Here is a 19,406-nt window from a genome sequence, read left to right as displayed (position 1 = left end):
ACTTTATACACAATATCAACTTACAATAATGACTATTTTTCTAAACAAATATCTGTTGAAGTTATCAAGAGGCAATCCAGCAAAAACAATTTTTTAAAAGAAAGAAAATAAATTAAGACGACTTTTTGCCATAATAAAACTTTTTTTTGTTTATATTAGTAATTCACAACTCTTCAGTATAAGGAGGAGACGCAAACTAAATAAATAAAAAAAATTCCTACTTTTAAAATTATATAGTGAAAAATAATGTTATTGAATATTCTAAACTTATATATAAAACCTTGTTTATCATACATATATACATTGCATGATTAAAAAGAGAAGATTAATGGCTAGAAACATTGTTAGATATGTAGTAGCAATAATATCGATTATTGGAGAAATTGTCTGTTTTGCCTTCGCTGAATGTGATGACACTATTTGTGATCGATTTGCGACTTCGCATGAATTGTCATTATGTATAGGCAGATGTCGCAGAGCTTTTTCAGGTCATTTACTATTGTTATTACAATGCATTGGATATTGCTCAAGGTAGTATAAGTTATTAGTTATTACGAATATTTTTTAAATTTTCTCTATATTTTTAATTAAGTTTAAATAAAACTCTGACGTGATAAATTTTTCACTTTTTTATGTGGTATTGATGGAGAGGTATGTTCTGTGAAATACTTTTGAAGGGTTTAGGTATTTCTAATTGATTTCATCATGGATTTTTTTATTCTTTTTTGGGGTATTAAGGTGGTGAAATTAAACGAATTTTCTAATAAATGAAAAAATGATTTTGAGCCCTTCCAAATTAAAAAAGTGATTGAATTGGTACGAAATAGTAGATTAAAATGATGCTATAATGAATTTATGACACCTAAGATATTCGTTCTTTATAAATTTATCATTGTCGATAGGTTTAATTACTCTGTTAGTACTTATAAGTTTGCGAAATTTTTAATTAGGTTTTTTTATATATTTTTTTTAATTGACTTCCTGCACTAATTTTTTTTTTAATTGGATTCTTCTTAGCAGTAATTGACTTAATTTTATAAGGATCAAACTAAAAAAAAATTTGGTGCAGAGACTCAAATAAAAAGAAAAAAAAGTATCATAACCCAATTAAAAAAAAGGGCAATTTACGTTAGTAAATTGTTTCAGTTTCAATATTATGCAAATGCATTGTTTCCAAATCCAATACGCAAATGCATTGATTCACATATCTATATAAACCGCTACAACCAGCCGCGGTTTACGTGTTAAAAGGGTAATACATAAACCGCTACAAGTAACAGCGGTTTACGTGTGTGCGTGTGTGAGGGTAAACCGCTATAGGCTATAGCGGTTTATGTGCAGTTGGCTGAATGGGGCTGCCTATATAAACCATGGAGGGGCCAAATGTGGAGAGGTAGAGTGTTATTCACAAATGGAGGGGGAGGATAGTTTTGTGGCTCTGGTTCACTGCTCTGGAAAAATTCAAAAGAGTAAAAGGCATGGTGTAAAATTCACAGATAGAGAACCGCTTAGTATTTTTATCCGATCGTCGAATACGTTGGCAGAGATTAAGCTAAGCATATTACGGAAGTTCGGTACCTGTGGGACGAAGTGGGTAAAAAAGTTATTTTACAAGATTCTCATTGCCGTTGTGTCAACTGGTGTGAGATATGAGACCTTCGTGATCGGGTCGGATGAAGACCTGCAGGTCTTGTTTCACTGCAGGCGTAGTTTTCCGGAGGTGAGGATACCTGAGCTGCTTGCGAAGTTGGAAGATGGTGTGGATAGCTCTGGGGCATCGGCACCGAATCCTCAGTCGACCACAGTCGGTGGTGCATCGACATCGATGCCTGTGGTAGCAGCGGCAGTTCTGATTCCTGAGCCCGAACATGCTGGGGCTGTTCATGCATATGTTGCTTCTGTTGTGCCTGATTTCGAATGTGATGCCGGACCGGATCGAGTTAAGAATGCACTGTGTGACGATGATTCGGATGAGGAGCCTGTCAATATTGGTGGGGACAGTGATGATGATATTCCAAGAAGTACACGTTCAACCCATGGAGGTTCCGGTTCTGGAACACAAGAGTACCCTCCCCACCTCTCTTCAGGTAGTTGTGATCTGCGTGGGACCTGAGACGATCCTCTCTGAAATGCCTCTGGAGGTATCTGGGTGCCTCTGGGATCCGCGAATGCTGCCCCTGGGCTAAGGAACCGCTGAGCCTCGCGGTACCACCAATCTAAGTAATCAGCAGAGGGGTCGGGATCTGCCACTCGCTCAATGGAAATGACTACATCAAGTCTGTTCCCCCAGTGTAAATGCCAGACCTGATAGTAATGGGGGAACCACCTATCCCCTCCCCTCTCGTCCTTAGCATGCAGCCAGTCTACGTTCAAAGCATCCTCTGGGATATGCTGTACTCCACCCAACTGTGGAACAACCCTGTCAACCTGATGCCACTCGATGACCGCAAAGTATATCAAAGTAGTCACCGCTCGCCATATGCGACTATGCTCCTCTGTAAATATCTCTGGATGGACCACAGCAAGTACATCAAGCGCGGAGTAGGGCTCCCATACAATTTGAAAATTCAGAACTCATCAGACATTACCACAACAAGTATATATCTAGTCACGACTAGAGAGCAAACCAAAAATGAAACTCTAACTGGTATAAAACTTACATCACAAGCGGTCAATCGATCCAATGCAAGCCAATACCTTATGACCCTCTGTTCCTTGCCATCGTTAGGAGGTAAGTAGGCAGACCACCTAAATTTAAGTCATATGAGACACAAACTTAAAAAACCGCCCATGAAATTTTTAAGCATTAAAAAAACATAATCCATACCTGGATGCCAGCGGGAAAGAGAAAACCTCAAGCCCGGACGGCCTCAAAGACGAAAACCGCCAGAATATCCAACTCTGTAGCAACTGGAGCGGACCCGCAAGGTTAGTCACATTTCTGTTCGCTACCCGACACATGCATCGGTACAACCATGCCAAAGCGGCCGACCCCCAACTATACCTCCCCATGTCATCAAGGTTTGCCACAAATGGCAACCACCGTATATGTACCTGGTTCGCACTCTTGTCCCCAAATAACTGAGTCGATAACAGCATCATGATGTAGGCTCGTGCGTAGATGCGGACAGTGTCCTCGCTCGCATCTGGTGGTAGCACCCTAAACCTCTCGTGGAACCATGTAAAGTGTACTATCATCTGCTTGACCTTATTCGGTGGAGGCCGCTCACCGAATAGGTCCTCAAACCACTCCCAAGCTGGTCGGCCACCCTCCATGTATTTCTCAAACTCACCAAGGCAACCACTCACAGCCTCCCCATCCACAGGCAGCCCTAGCTGAAATGCCACGTCTTGTAATGTCACTGCGCACTCTCCGAAAGGCATATGGAACGTGTGCGTCTCAGGACGCCACCTCTCAACGAACGCACTAACCAATGGCTCATCCAACCAGAACCATTGGCTGTTTAGCCTGGCCAAATGGTACAATCCAATCCTCTCTAAATACGGGATGATCCTTTCATGCATGGGCATATTCTGTTGCCGTCTCACACTGTATATACACCTAGTGGGCTGCACAGAACAGCAAAGAAATACAAAGTCTAATTAAATTCTCCTATCCATAAAAAAAATTCCCCTATCTAACTGGATACAAATATCTTAAACCATCAACAAATGATGAACCATCAACAAATTCTCCTAAAAAAAAATTTCCCTAATCACGATAGTAAAAATAACAACACACATACTTGAATAAATAACAGTCAGAAATATAAAAATATTATAAAGCTTTAAAATTAAAAAACTTCATATCATACAAATACACTAACCAAACTAAAATAATTCACTAACGTCAACTGTCCCTTTCCCTAAACTAAACCAACACCATGTAGAATAACATTCATTGAAGGGATTTGAAATTCAGCTAAGTAGTCATATTTATAACTTAACAAGAAAAACTCAAAATACTAAACCAAACCCATTAAACTAACATCCTAGCATGCGAAGCCTAATTTCAAACTAGAGGGAATAATCTATAAATTCTAGTTCGTCTACCTTACATACCATTTTTCTGACTAACATATGCAAAGCCTAGAAAAAAATAATTATTAACTAACCTCGTCACTAGTAGAACCGGCAATATGCGCAACACCGTTCAGTCGGTACAAGGTCCTGTCTGCCATGATAACTTGCCGGAAGTCGCCGCTGAGATACCTCGGACCCGCTCTCAACTTACTCTGACCTCTCTCTAGAATTTCCTCTCTATAAAAAACTTCACAACCCCTCTAAATGAATAATCCGCGGCTACCACCACGGTTTATATAGACAGCACACTACACGTAAACTGCTATAGCCTATAGCGGTTTACCCTCATACACGCACACACGTAAACCGCTGCTACTTGTAGCAGTTTATGTATTACCCTTTTAACACGTAAACTGCGGCTGGTTGTAGCGGTTTATGCACACCTGTAAATCGCTACTGTCAGTAGCGGTTTATATAGATATGTGAATCAATGTATTTGCGTATTGGATTTGGAAACAACGCATTTGCATAATATTGAGGGTGAAACAATTTAATAACGTAAATTGCCCTAAAAAAACTTGGTGCAATGACTCAATTGAAAAAAAAAAGTACAAAGACCTAATTAAAAATTTCGCAAAACTATAAAAAACAGCAGAAAATGACATCCATATAATAAATTTAACATTAATTTCATAATTTTTATAATATTATGCTATCTAATTATATAAAAATGACACTATAAAAGATGATTTCATATATTATGGATCTAAATTCTAATATTTTATATGCTATTTGAAGAATAATTTTTATTTTATGAAATTCATTTGTTATATTATCTATTATAATATATAAAAGAAAAGATTAAAATAGTGTTATAATGAACTAATTATACATACATTCTTAAGATTTAGTATGGAAAGATGTTTTTTTTGTATAGATAAGTGACATTAAAAAAAGATAAATAATTTTACTTTTTTAATTTGACATTATTTAAATGTTATACATCTATTATTTATTATTGATTGTCTATTATAATATATAAAAATAGAGAGCAAAGTAATGTTACAGTGAGTTAATAACATTAAAGTTCTCAATAAGTTTGTCATGTTAATATTAAATTTAATTTGTAGTAATATAGAGAAAAATATCTACTTATATAGGCACTTTTATTGTGATATATAATAGAGAATAATATCTATATAATCATTCGGTTCTATTACATATTCAAGTGTTTTTATCAATTAAATTTAATTAAATTGGTTTAATTTTTTTTAGTATAACTAATTTGTTGTATGTTTAAACTTTATTTAATAAAATTATATAATTATAACACATACTAGCGTTAATTTTATTTTATGTATTTTTTTTATTAAACTTCGATTAGATTGTAATATAATTATATTGTTTCAGATAGGGATGACCACAAGTTCACATGTTACGAACAGGCCTTATTTTTATTATGACAACGATGACTATCAGGCTCCATAATCATTAGCGCTTTATTTTGATTAATTTAGCAGCATTTTAATCCTTCGTATTTTTATTTTGTATATTTGATATTTCACATCATATATACATCATTATTTTCAGATAAATTACTATTTTATTTTTTATTAATTGAGAGTTGATTATCAATTATTAACTATCGGGGTCCATTATATATTAAAAAAACCTACTGTCAAATTTACCGTTAGAATTATCCAATGGTAACGATCTTACAGTTTAATAAAAAAATAAAAAAATAAAAAAAAATCACCGTCGAATTTTTTCAACAGTAACTCAACGCAAAGTCACAATGTCTGGTGCCAAATTTACCGTCGGATAATTTTCGACGATAACTGGCATCATAATTTTGTAACCTTCACATCATATTCCGATGCTGACTCCACGAAAATTACAGTCGAAAAAATAAATCCACAGGTAATCAATTACCAGCGAGATTTATATCGATGGATTGTATCTGATGCAAAATCCAATGAAAACAAATTTATCGGATTATTTTTGTTATTTCGCCGGTAAGTCCAATAGTACTCTTCTTTTGTACTTTTCACCTCATTGTCGTTCTTTATTGTTGTTGCTATTGTTGCACTTTTTTTTTCTCCTTCTCGTCCTCCTCCTCCTTCTGCTAGTTTTCTTCTTCGTATTTTTTCTTCTTTTTTGCATGTTTCTACCTCATCGTTATCCTTTATTGTTGTTGATATTACTGTATTTTTTTATTTCTTCTCTTTCTTCTCCTCCTTCTAGTGTTATTGCAGTCTTTTTTATTTCTTTTTTTGTTTGATTTTTTCTCCTTTTCTTGTTTTTATTCTTGTTAAGAGAGTGAAACAAAAAGAATTATGAAAAGGTAAAATAAGAAGAAAAAAATATAGAAAAAAAATAACAAGATGATGAAGAAGAAAAGGAGGAATACTGTTGAATTGTGCATAATTTAATTAATTTATCAGAAAAATAGCATTGAAATGTTTAACGATGACACAACAAATTTTTTAATTTTGACACATGAATATTTTAACCGTGACACAGATTCTTATTGAGAATATGAAACAAGAAGAATTATAAAAATGTAAAATAAAAAAGAGAAGATAAAGAAGTAAAATTAAAAGAAAAAGAAAATGATGATAAAGAAGAAGAGAAGGAAGAAGATGAGAAAGATCGGAAGAAGAGGAGAAGTATCTTTAGGATCACGAAAAGTAACTAGTCTTACATAATTTTAATAGAGTAAACTAATATTTCTATCTACGAAAGTTGAAAACATAGACACATCTACCCATGGAAGAAGAAAATTACCATTTGTACCCATAAAACATAGGTTCTACCCAACAAAATTATCCAAATACTAAAAAATCAACTAAAAATTCCAAATTACCCTTATCATCATCACATTCTCTCTCTCTCTTCGCAGAAGAAACAGATCCAAGGCCACAAATTCAATCCACAATGTGCAACTCCATCATTTCGTCTCTGTTTCTTTCCACATTCTCTAACAACAACAATAGCAATAGCAACAATAATAAAGGGGTAACAGAAAATGAGAAAAGAGATGAAGGGTATGAAGGGTACCATTGCAGAATTAGATGTTGAAGTCATAGGTGATGGTCCTTAGCAAACTTTCCGCCCTCTAGTTCTCTGGCGACAACAACTACCAGTGAATACAATTCTCCTATAATCTTCTTGTGAAGCCACGGAGTCCAGTCTTCGTCAGAGATCGCGTCCTCGCGCTCTGCAATGCCGGCTCGTCGTGACTGATAGAGGTCGCGCGACAGTGTTGATGGTTGGTGAATTGAAGTCGCTGTGGCTGATAGAGATCGTGCAATAGTACTTCAGGGAGTCCAGCAAGTTCAAGATTTTTGGAGGCAGAGATAGGATTTGCTTCTCGACAAAGCAGATCGGGAGTGGGAAGACGTCAGAGGCTTTTGGAAGTAGAGGGGAAGGTGTAATGGTGGTGATTGTGGGTCTCTTGGTCGTTGCGGTAGAGTTGGGGGAGGCGAAGAGAAAAATAAGGAATGGAAAAAATAAAAAGAGAATGCGAAAAGAGAAAGGGAGAGGGGGTGTGATGGTAGTATTGATAAAAATAAGGGTAATTTAAAATTTTTAGGTAGTTTTTTAGTGTGTGGATAATTTTATTGTGTGGAATCATATTTCTTGGTTACCAATGATAATTTTCTTCTTCTATGACTAAATGTGTAGCATTTTCAACTTTCATGAATAAATAGTAGTTTACCCAATTTTAATATAATACTTTATAATTCTGATTAATCCAATATATGATCATACATACAAAAAACTATATATTTTTATTATATACTTCTCTTGTCATATGCTTTAATTATCTTTAAGTATTAGTAGTCTAATTATATATTTTTAATACTATTGTGAAATGAAATAATGATCTCAATTTTATAACATAAGTATTTGAAAGTCCTCACTGAAATCATTATTGGCACTGAATTTCCAACTAAGCAATTCAATGCAAATCACATACTTTCTACTATCGAGTATTAACAGATACATTCAATATATTAAAAATATAAAAAGTTATCCTTTTTAATAAGTTTTAGTAAAATATTTTTTTATAATACTCTTAAAATTTTCTTGTTAGAATACGTATTAACAAAACCCATAAAACAATAGATTTCTATTTTACTTTGGTAGCTAATAGTAATCCACAATTAATTATCTAATAATACAGTACATACCCTTTATGGAAATAGTATTTGGGTCATTCAAAATAATAATAATAATAATAAACTAAAAAGATGTTATTTTTTAAAGTTACTAAATTGGCAGCATTCATCCATGTTCCACAAGTCACATGCAAAATCATTCACCCAATTGTGTCTTGCCATTTGGCAATCATCAACAGGGTATTCCATGTTGAGGGTCTCATTGTCATAGCCATTGCTATTTACATGGTAGCCATAATCATATGTGAAGGTCCCAAATTCATCGGTATCCAAGCCATTACCAAAATGGTTGGAGTTGTATCCCAATAACTGAGGCAATTTTGGTTCAGAGAAGGATACGCATGAACCATTGCTGTGTTGCTCAAGTCGTTGATCCAAATAATTTGGACATGTTGGGTGCACACAAGGTGGTGGTGTTATTGCTGCTGCTGAATACTGAGAAACAGGCATAGTTGCTTGGTTTTGGATTGGCAGGGCTGAAGAAGAGGACGATTCTCTTGCTTTCTGAAGCAATCTTGGAATCCAAAAACGCCTCACTAGTTCTTCAAACTCTCTGCTATCGGTGTCGATTTTCAAATGCCTTGCTTGTTTCTGAATCTTGGTTCTCCAGTAGTTCTTGATTTCATTGTCTGTCCTGCCCGGTAAATGCTGTGCAATCTTTGACCACCTGCAATCATAATCATAAAATTAAACACAATTAATATTATAAAAATCTATATCTTAATTACATATGTGTATTGATACATAGTTCCTTTATAATAAGCACCTGTTCCCCCACTTTGAGTGAAGTTCAAGAATCAAAAGCTGCTCCTGTGGTGTTAAATTTCCTCTCTTTACATCCGGCTTTAGATAATTCAGCCACCTTAATCTGCAGCTTTTTCCTGTTCTCTTTAATCCTGATTCATAAAACAGAACCATCCTTAGCATAAAAAATTGGTGAAAACTAAAATGAAAAGGCACACAATCTTATATTAACAATGAGAAAGTTCTGGCCAACAACACATCGCCAATATTGCAGTCAATATCCGACATAAGAAACAAAACATCCGAAACTCCTAAAAACAAGAATATCCATAATACAATTAGAAGAAACATCCGAAATTCAAACTCATCAAAAACTCATTATTAATGAACTTCATATTAAACTTGTTTGACAACACATGCTATAGTATTGATCTCTTAGCTTTCTATAACAATATATGATTTGGCATGTTAATGGTTTACCTGAACATTTAGCAAGTAAATTCCAACGGCCTTCGCCTTGGTTAGCAATGGATTGTGTGAGAAGATTATCCTCTTCAAGAGTCCAAGGCCCTCTTCTAATTTCATTGTCATCTTCACTACCACTGCTACTGACACTCTTTGAACTAGACATCATGGTGATGAAGGTGGGGGAGATTCTTAATCAGTATTAATTATAACACCTTATGCAGGGCTTAAGAAAGAAAAAAAAAAAAAAAGAGTGGTCAACAAAAGACACGAGTAATAAGAGTTAGAAAGCAAATTGGGGTACGCAAGATATGTACATACATACATATATGGTATAGTAATAGTAATAGTATAAATGTATGCTGTATCCCATTTGAGTTTGACGTCAAAGTGAATAATATATATATACTACTACTTTACTACTTTTCTAAAAGAGTTAAAAAAAAAAAAGGCTACTAATGCTGCTGCTTCCACAAATTCCATACGACAGCTTCCATTCACCTTCCATAGTCACACGACCACTGCAGAAACTGAAGACAAACTCTAAAGTGGATAGGTTCATTGCTCTTGGTATGCTATCTTAATATTAATAACATAAAAGGGACAGTTTACTTTTATTAGTTTGATGTGGCATCAGTCAGACACACACTCGCACTAGGAACCAAAATAGGAAAATAAGCGTTACTTACTTCTCTGTCACTAAAGATTCATATCATTCTTCTTTGTGTTGGTAATTTCTTTGAACCAGGTGCTCTTCCAAAACTGGTTATTATTCTTTGTAAAACCTAAGCCAACCATATATATTCGATGTAACACTTATCTATTTATCCATTGCAGTGGATTAAGGCATTGAATTACTAGCTAGTCCAAGTCATTGTAGGTAATATTCGTAAACAGTGACAGAAACGTGCTTGACTAGAGCATATATAACTTAAATTAGAAAAAAAAAGTAATGACCTTAATCAACACGTGCAATTAAGGGTGTTGGCATAACAAGGGGCGGCAAGGAAAGCCTGCTAAGAATCTTAGAATTAGGACCACTTTTCTATTTTGATTGGTTCTGTTCTGTCGCATGATGTTTGCTTTTACATAAGAATAGCCTTAATCACTAAGCCTTAGTTACGTGGTTCCCTTTTGTCCAAAAACTTCCCGCTTGTTCTTCTGGACACAACTCAACTCAAGAACAACTCCACAATCAGAAAAAAGTCTACATCGATTTATCACTGCTGCAATATTTGACCTTAATTTAAGGTATATATACAATTGCTGTAAGTTTATGCACATGTTCAATAATAAAGAAGGTAAAAATTTACGTACACATATTTTTATATAAAATTAATAATTAAAAATTATTAAATTATAATTTAGTTAAATATATCAAATATTTAAATTATCTAACAAATCTTAATTATCAATTTTGTATGGAAATAATTATAGGTGAGTCTTTACCTAATAATAAATGACTCATTTTTTATCTACTTATATTTATTGTAAGATAAAATGTGATACATATTTTTTATAATTTAATAAAAGATTAATTAAATGCATAAAAAAATGAGTCAATCATATATTTTTTATAATTTTCTGTATAGTTTTAACCGTTTAAACTTAGACGGCCGCATTAAGCGGATAATTAAGGGTCGGTTGATTAAACTTTTCTGCATATGTTGGTTAATTCGCATTAAGCTGAGGATTGATTTGAGCTATTATTTATTGGCAAAAAATTTGAAAAGATAGGAGACTTAAACTCACAACTTCTTAATTGAATATGGAGAATCTATACCTTTGAGCTATTACTGATTGGCAAAAATATTTAAAGTTGACAAGACTTGATAGTTGAATTGTATATCATTTGCTGGCTGTGATAAGTTTTAGTTGTGGTGTCAAATTTAGAACTTATTATTAAGTATATTCACGTGTAAGTCGAGAATTTCATTCCAATCTGTTTATTTTCTTGCCCCTCGTGAAAAATTTTTAGCTAAATTTTTCATTGGCCATTGTAACTAAATAGAAAAGTATAGGAAGACAATAAAAATACTAAACAATATAAATAATGAATATATTGAATATTTAATTTATTAGGTGTGCAGATTATTATCTTAATATTAAAATTTAGGTAAATAATTTAAAATGTAGTATATTTTTATTTTAATGGACTAATTTTAAAATTTTTTTTATTCACGTTATTCACAAAAGTTATTATCTACCTACTAAAATTCTAACTAAATACAAAGTTACATTTACGACTCCTTTTGCTATTGAAAACACAGCAATTTCATATGCAGTAATAAAAGGATTTGCTCCCATACATATTGTAAGTGTGGAGAGATACAAAGACATGCAATGCAAGTCTCTCTTATTCATTTTTATTTTTAATGAGTGTGGTAGTACAATTTTAATATGTATATAAATTAAATATTTCTCGTAATAAAATGAGTTAATCTTAGCTAAGGCTGAAAATGAGTCAAGCCAACTCATGAGTCAACTCGAGCTCGACTCATTAATAGTTCGATAAGCTGAACTCGTGAGCTGGCTCGATTATATGTATAATATTAAAAATATAGATTAAATGCATATAAGATATACGTATTAATAATTTAATATATATATATATATATATATATATATATATATTTAATTATTTAAAATTTTATAGTAATCTTTTATATATAATTTTGATGTAGAACATAAATAAAAAATTTATAATTGATAGATAGACAATATATAAAATTTATCTTTTTTTAAAATTTTTTAAATATATATATATATATATATATATATATATATATATATATATGTTATAATTTATTAATATAGAATTATATATTATATTCCTATTATTTGAGTTAGTTCGTGAGCTCCAGCCAGTTCATGAGCTTTTGTTGAGTCGAGCTTGAACTTACAAAATAGGTTCGATTGTTAATGAGTCAAATCGCGAGCCAAACTTAATTTTCGTGAGTCGAGCTTAAGCTTGATCTAACTCAACTCAGCTCGCCTCACTTCCAACCCTAATCTTACCCATAAATTTCATAAATAGCATGCCTTTTGCATTTATTTTCTTTCTTGAGTAAGTGCCTCCATGATGCAATTAGAGGAGCATATATAGGTGAGATTTTTTTTAAATAAACATTTTAAATGTTTTATTTATCGGTATAAATAATTTGGATATGATTTATATTTTTATGTTTTATTATTTATCTCATTTACGAATTAATTATAAATATTTTATTTGTTTAAAATTTTAAATGAGATATATTCATAATTAATTCGTTTATACAGTAAACAAGATAAACAATAAAACACAAAAATAAAAATTATGTCTAAATTACTTATACCAATAAATAAAATATTTATTTTAAAAAATCCTATATAGGTGATAATTACTCACAACATAATTGTAAATATATTGAAGGATAGTCAGTCCTCTATTATATATTACTAATTGAAATTAAATTTTTTTATTAAAATTATTTTTTTTATTCACTCTATCTTTTTTTATATATTATTATTAATAATTAATTACAAAATTTATAAGTAAAATATGCAATATAATATTTTCTTTTATATATCATTATTAATAATTAAGTACAAAATTTATAATTAAATTATGCAACATAACATTCTCTATTTTTTTAATTATAATTAAAATTAAAATTAAAATTAAAATATAACTAAAAATTAAATTTTTTCATATGAAAATAATAATTACAAAATTTATTATTTGATTTTTCTTATCTATAAAAAGTAAAAACCTTAGTTTTTTTAACTGACGAAAATTTTTGTCTTCTATAATTTTTTTTATAAAAATAGTTTGATTTTATAAATTTTTTTGAGTAAACTCCTATTTCTATCCATACAAATTTTAAATATTGACAAATCTACCCACAAAGAAACCAAAATTAAAATTGTACCTACGAGAGATGAGTTTCTTAGGACAAAATTATCCAAACACTAAAATACCATCTAAAACCTCCAAATTACCCTTCTTAACCTAACCTAACCTATCCTAATCCCTAACCCTTTGCCACAGCTAAAATTTTTCTAGATCTCATCCACAACCGCCAGTGCCACCTTCAACAGAACCCAGCAGTTGAGTTGAAAGAAACAAAGATGGCATCAGCAAACACCAAACAGGGCAAAAACAGAGTTGGCCAAACTAGGAGCAGAGTTCTGTTCATGTATCACAAGCTTTATCCCTTTTAACTTGGTGGCAAGGCAAACGGGGAAAGAGACATACCCGCCAGTTCCAACAACGATATGGGGGTCGAAATCACGCAAATGGCGAAAGCAACGGATGAGGGATCATAACAAACAGTAGGGAAGAAAGAAGAGGTTGTGAGGGGCGACTCAACCTCACCGAAGGCACCAAGGCGAAGCTGTACCCTGCGGAAGGAACTGCAGCGCTTTCAACGCTATTTGGAGTGCCAACAAAGAGGAACTCCGTTGTGGGGTTGGCCAGTATGAGCTCATCCGCCATGGCCACTGCAGGGTACACGTGGTTGCCGCTGCCACCAGCTGCGAAGACCACTCGGATAAAAATGATTTCAAAAAAATGATAATTTACCTTTTCTTATCATAATCTATAATATCAACTTAAAATCGACTAATTTTAAAAAATTTATATTTCCATAAAAGTTATTACCGACGAAACAAAACACTAGTTACTTAATAAGTAGTTTGGTTAAAAATAATTTATAGAAAGAAAGAAACCATGCAGATTGCAGAGGCCAATGGCCGAGACTGAGAGTGGTACAATTGGGCCTATTTGGATGTGACACGTGACAGTAATAATTGTTGTTTGACCAAAGTTGAGGATCATGACTTCATGAGGATATGATAATGGTGTTCATTGCCGACTAATATGATAACTACAAAGTCTGATATCACATCATTGATATGGCAACAGAATGTGATGGTGTCCGTCTAACTTTTCCAGTGGCAAAAAAATTATTTCATTGATCAATATTTTGTCATCTTTTCTTCGTATTAACTAATCTCGCATCAACAAGATTCAGAATACACATAATTACTATCCTATTAGACATATATGTTGTTATCTAAGCAAGCAATCTCACTTCAGTTGCTATGATATTAGACATATAGCGAAAGATCCAAGAAAGCATACCCTGGGTAACAAATTTACTCCGAACCAAGAAAGAACTAAAAACAATACCATGACAAGTAAGCTTCTTGGTTCCAAGAAGGGACTGTTGGAACTAAAATTGAATGGGAAATGGAGATGCAGATGATCAAAGTCACCTTCACACAGACCCAACCACGGCAAAAACTAGTGGTAAAAAATTAATAAACTTATGCAACAAGTAGTCAAAGAAAGGATGTTAGAATTTTGTGCACATGTAAAAAGTTTTACCCAAAATTGGAGTGATCTGCGTGCAAATTAACAAGTAAGATTACTTCAAAAATTACAGAACAAAATGAGGAAACACCCAAAAATTGAAGTGATCTGTGATCCAACAATAACAAGTAGCCAAAATAAGGAAACACCCAAAATAATCACAATGACCTGAACTTTTTCCTACACCTACATGAAATGGCAAGCATTTAAAATAACTTACAGAACAAAAAGCTACAGAAGCATAACTTTGAAGAGGAATTGAATTTTAAAAGGGTTGAAGTTTAAAAAGTTAAATCATACTCTACTATCTACCACAATGATGCAATAAGCCAACACTTAGATAAACAGATTGGGTGTTAATATTGAAATTCACATCAAAAACAGATTCAGTGTCAATATCCTAAGTTCCTAACTCACAACTATTCATTATATTATAATCTGCAAATATTAGCTCACTTTCTCATGACATTATCTTGAATAAATTCAAAATAAATTCACCCAACAATATATTTAACACCAAAATTAGCATAATGAATGAACAGGTACGACAGTTAGTCAACCTAAGGAAACACCAAAAGTATTTCCAGCACCCTGATCTTATGTATCCTTAAATGAAATGCAAGGATTTAAAACCACTTGCATGATTTCAGAAGAATTCATAGAAGTCAACCGTTGACCATAATCTTTTGCATACATGACACTGGATATCTCGTCATACAGAACATCATTACCAAGATTAAAAATATTTCTCTTGGTCTTCAATATAACAAGATATTGTCATAAAATGTCTAGTTGACTATAAGATATGATAACACCAGTGGGAATCATGAAAACAAGTAAATATTTTAAAAGAACTAATAACATTGGCAAAGGAAGTATCACACATATATATCACCTAATAACTGCTTCTCGTTCTATAAAATTTTGGTTCTCAATCTTCACTGCTTACATTCCTATGCATGCAGTAACATGCTACACATGTTGTATCATCTAAGGTTCTCAACATTACGGTTGCAACATGCTAAGATCTAATCACTATAACTACTACTAGTAGGAATTACCATTCTTGTAACCAAGCCATAGGATTCAAGCAATCAAGCTCTTTTGCACTCTTCCGGTCTATCTTTGTAATCATTGGTGTCACATTTTCCAGACCCTGCAGATAGAAATTGTTGTTTATATTTCCATCAATAACTAAGTTCGTAATTTAATAATTTGCATAAACACACTTATTTTTCCATTCACTTCTTCTATAACGAAAGTTTTGCAAGCTAGTAATAAATAAATATTGATCCAAATTTGTTGGAATTGAGTTTAAACAAAGAGAGAGAAAGAAGGATTTTTAAGAAAGACATAATGGTTTGAAAGAGTTTAAAATTGTTATTCAAAATACTCATATTTTGTTTGCATAAGTGATGCCAAAAATTGGTTACAAGTCTACAATTTGATCTTACAAAGCATAGATTGAGTTGTCAAAATGAAGTGCATGATAGTTACAGTATCTGGCTTTTATATTAGGCAAACTAAACATGGCAGTGGCTGCATTGTGCAGTTGCTATTCTTATCAAATTGGGAATGTAAGATAGCTATAAGAAACATTTGACAATTCAAATGAGTTAATCATGAGCTGAGGTTTCTACTGAATGCAACAGGGGACAACTTAGTATTAGCAGTGCAGCAACGTTAGCAAGTAGTGATAGCATCAAACTTATCATTTTACAGTTCAATGTCAATTGTGACTTTTAGCAGTATATTTTCTAGTGCATTGAAACAAATTCTCAGCTACTAATGTGAACTTTAATTCTTGGACTTGATAATTTTGTTGACAAAACAGCTATAGAACACTAAAAGCAGCCCCCTCATTGTTTTTATAATGATACCCCTCCCCTCCCAAGTCCCAATCATCCCTCTACAACATCGTTTTAATATCTTAATTTCATCTAACTTTTCTGGTGGCAAAAGATTCTTCCATTATTCAATATTCTGTCATTCTTTTCCTTTGAATTAACTAATCTCACATCAACAAAATCCAGAATACACATATTTACTATGCTATTAGACATGTATGTAACAATCTAAGCAAGCAATCTTACTTAGTTGCTATCCTATTAGACATGTATAAACTCTAAAGATCCAAGAAGGCATATGCTGCATAAGAAATTTCTCTGAACCGAAAAGAGAACCAAAAACAATACCCTGACAGGTAAGCTTTTTGGTTCTAAGAAGGCACTATCGGAACAAAAATTGAAGGGAAAATAGAGATGCAGATGATGAAAACCACCTTGACATAGCCACATAATTTCCACTGCAAAAACTAGTGAAGGGTATATACATCATAAATTGAGCAACTAGTACAATCCAGCTTGCCATATATCATGAAAAGGTAAATAACCAATAACTAAACAAAGAAAGTCAAAATTTCCTTGCTTCTACAATGAGATGCTCACCAAAATCATTCTTCATTCCAGAAAATCATGTTCTAGATCTAACAAATGAAAAAATCAACGCCACTTCATTTGTCTGTAAACTTACATCCAACGATTAGCAAAAAGTAATAAACATGTGCAACAAGTAGTCAAAGAAAGTATGTATCAAGTCTGCCCAAACTTTGAGTGATCTGTCTGCAAATTTGGATCCAACAAGAAGAAGTTGCCAAGTAAGGAAACACCCAAAATAATCACAATGACCTGAACTTTTCTATGCCTACATGAAACGCAAGGATTTAAAATAACTTACAGAACAATAACCCGCAAGGGCAGAACTTCGAAGAACTGAATTTTAACAGGGCTGAACCAAGCTCTCAACATAATCATTGGTAATGGCAAAATGATTTTTATCCAAGATGTTAATGTGCTCAACACTATTAACTCTCGGGTCATACAAAACTATCTTAGAAATGTCCCCGTTACTTGCTGTAAGCACAAAGATATCTCCATTCCCACATATAAACAAAGGCAACGGCAGTTCAACATTGATATGCTGAAAACTAATCTTTAGCATTTGAGTCCAAGAGATTTCATCTCCAAACTCCTTCATTTGCCACACAATAAAATGTGTTTTCTTGTAATCATGAGAAAGATACAGACAATAACCCCAAACATTCAGACTTGGCATGTGACTGGGGAGCTCATCAATACCATTAGGCAGCTGAATCTGTTTATATGTCTCCGATTTCAGCTCAAGCGAAACAATCACTAACATATCAAGTGTAACAGCACCCCAATCATAAACACCTCCCTTAGTGTTCTGGAGTGCAAGCCAATTAAGAGTGCCACCGACGTACATGCCGTCCTCTTCAATAGCAATTGGAAAGGCAGGGAAACTATCGATGTTCCTCCAAGAACTGCTACCGAACCTATAAACTTCCACAGTTGTTTCCCAAGAATTATCGGTATAGTTAATGTAGACAGCCGCCACCTTGTAACCGTCACTTGACTCATCATACCCGAACCCAAAAGAAGCATCCGATTTGACATGTAAGGGCGGCGATTTCACCGAACTAAACCCTGTGAGAGGGTTCCATAAACGGAACTGGAAATCGTGGGGATAATCTTCATTGCCATCCCAAATACAAACCAAACCGTTGCAAGAACCCAAAACCCAGCCTCGAACGCCTAAAGAGTGGCAACCATCTTGAGCAGTAAGAGTGGAGGAAGGATTCCGGATGAAAGATTCAACGCTACTCAACACTACACTCACTTCTCCTTCAGGGGATATTTCTCCTAGCGTAACAAGGAGGTTGGCATTTTTGGGCGATCGCTGAAGGTGAAGTTTGACGAAGTGAGGATTGGAGATGATGGAGTTCCATGACTTGCACACAAGCTTCAGGCGCGTGAGAGGCTTCGCTGGAATCCAAGAGAGGATCTCCATCTCCAGTTCGCCGAAGAGGAGCGGCTGTGGTGCTTGTGGCGGTGTTGGGTGTTGAGCCGCCATGTCTTCGGAAGTCGGATTACAACCAAGAACTGAAATGCGATTACAAGCTTAAAATGAAAATTATGCAGCAACCCTAAATCTGAAAGCAGTTATGGAAACTGAAAATTCATCTAGAGAGCCCTCCATTAACGACTAATCCGATCTGTGGACGATGTCAGCAAGAAATAGAAAGAATAAGGCATTGTTTATTGAGATGCAAAGAATGAGAACAAATATGGCAGAAAAGCTCACTAGCTACTCACCTCCCTGACCCGCGATGCTCCTCTTTCTATCTGGTAGTGTTTGAAGGAACGAGAACCCCACCGGAAGATACCATGGACTCGGCACTCAAGCTCTTACCGGAGCTCACTGCTGCTACCCAAGACCAAGAGCCTAATTTTTCGCCCTTCTCATTTCCCTCTCCTAGTTTTTTTTTTTTGGACTGGGCCTCTCTTAGGTTATATTTGACGGGACAACAGGAACATGACACAAAGATTCAGCTTTGATTTTGCGTCCTTGCGGAATGTTCCCAATTTTTTGGTCATAGTATGGGCCGGCAGTCCGACCCACACACAACAAAAGGACTGGACCCTTACCCAGCTGGCCCTTGCTTCTTCTAACCGTGATAGTCTCCGAGTGTTAGTTCTAAAATTTTTTTTTAGCGACTAAAAAAATGAATATATTTTCTGCTAAAAATTCAATCAAATCTTGCAGAGGCAACA

At 33.8% G+C, this 19,406-nt stretch overlaps 2 protein-coding genes and 1 long non-coding RNA gene across 10 annotated transcripts; 1 reads left to right on the top strand and 2 right to left on the bottom strand.

Moving 5' to 3' along the window:
• Positions 1-391: 391 nt before the first annotated feature.
• On the top strand, positions 392-5,618 carry LOC140177942 (uncharacterized). The gene is made up of 2 exons (XR_011869644.1): positions 392-531; positions 5,434-5,618. It is a non-coding gene; the product is annotated as an uncharacterized lncRNA (long non-coding RNA).
• Positions 5,619-8,143: 2,525 nt separating this feature from the next.
• Positions 8,144-10,210, bottom strand: LOC112738157 (transcription factor MYB62). The gene is made up of 4 exons (XM_025788481.3): positions 10,106-10,210; positions 9,432-9,642; positions 8,974-9,103; positions 8,144-8,874 (listed from the first exon to the last, which is right to left on the bottom strand). Exons 2-4 carry the CDS (start codon positions 9,583-9,585, stop codon positions 8,283-8,285), a joined length of 876 nt encoding a protein of 291 aa, XP_025644266.1. The 5' UTR covers positions 9,586-9,642; positions 10,106-10,210; the 3' UTR covers positions 8,144-8,282.
• A 5,403-nt stretch (positions 10,211-15,613) lies between these two features.
• LOC112738156 (F-box/kelch-repeat protein At3g23880) lies at positions 15,614-19,158 on the bottom strand. 8 transcript variants are annotated; one of them, XR_003169271.2, is made up of 4 exons: positions 18,948-19,158; positions 17,509-18,847; positions 17,220-17,393; positions 15,614-15,928 (listed from the first exon to the last, which is right to left on the bottom strand). XR_003169271.2 is itself a non-coding variant. In XM_025788479.2 (3 exons), exon 2 carries the CDS (start codon positions 18,703-18,705, stop codon positions 17,551-17,553), a length of 1,155 nt encoding a protein of 384 aa, XP_025644264.1. In that variant the 5' UTR covers positions 18,706-18,847; positions 18,948-19,158; the 3' UTR covers positions 15,614-15,928; positions 17,509-17,550. The 8 variants fall into 8 exon arrangements, 2 of the variants coding, with proteins under 2 accessions (XP_025644264.1, XP_025644265.1); XR_003169273.2 differs by having other exon boundaries at positions 17,305-17,393; XR_011869642.1 differs by having other exon boundaries at positions 17,509-18,734; positions 18,948-19,109.
• Between the last annotated feature and the right edge of the window lie 248 nt (positions 19,159-19,406).

This window comes from Arachis hypogaea, chromosome 13 (genome assembly GCF_003086295.3).
Source record: "Arachis hypogaea cultivar Tifrunner chromosome 13, arahy.Tifrunner.gnm2.J5K5, whole genome shotgun sequence".
Lineage (NCBI taxonomy): Eukaryota > Viridiplantae > Streptophyta > Magnoliopsida > Fabales > Fabaceae > Arachis > Arachis hypogaea.
Note: the sequence above shows the minus strand (reverse complement) of the source record. Positions and strands in the feature narration are given on the sequence as shown.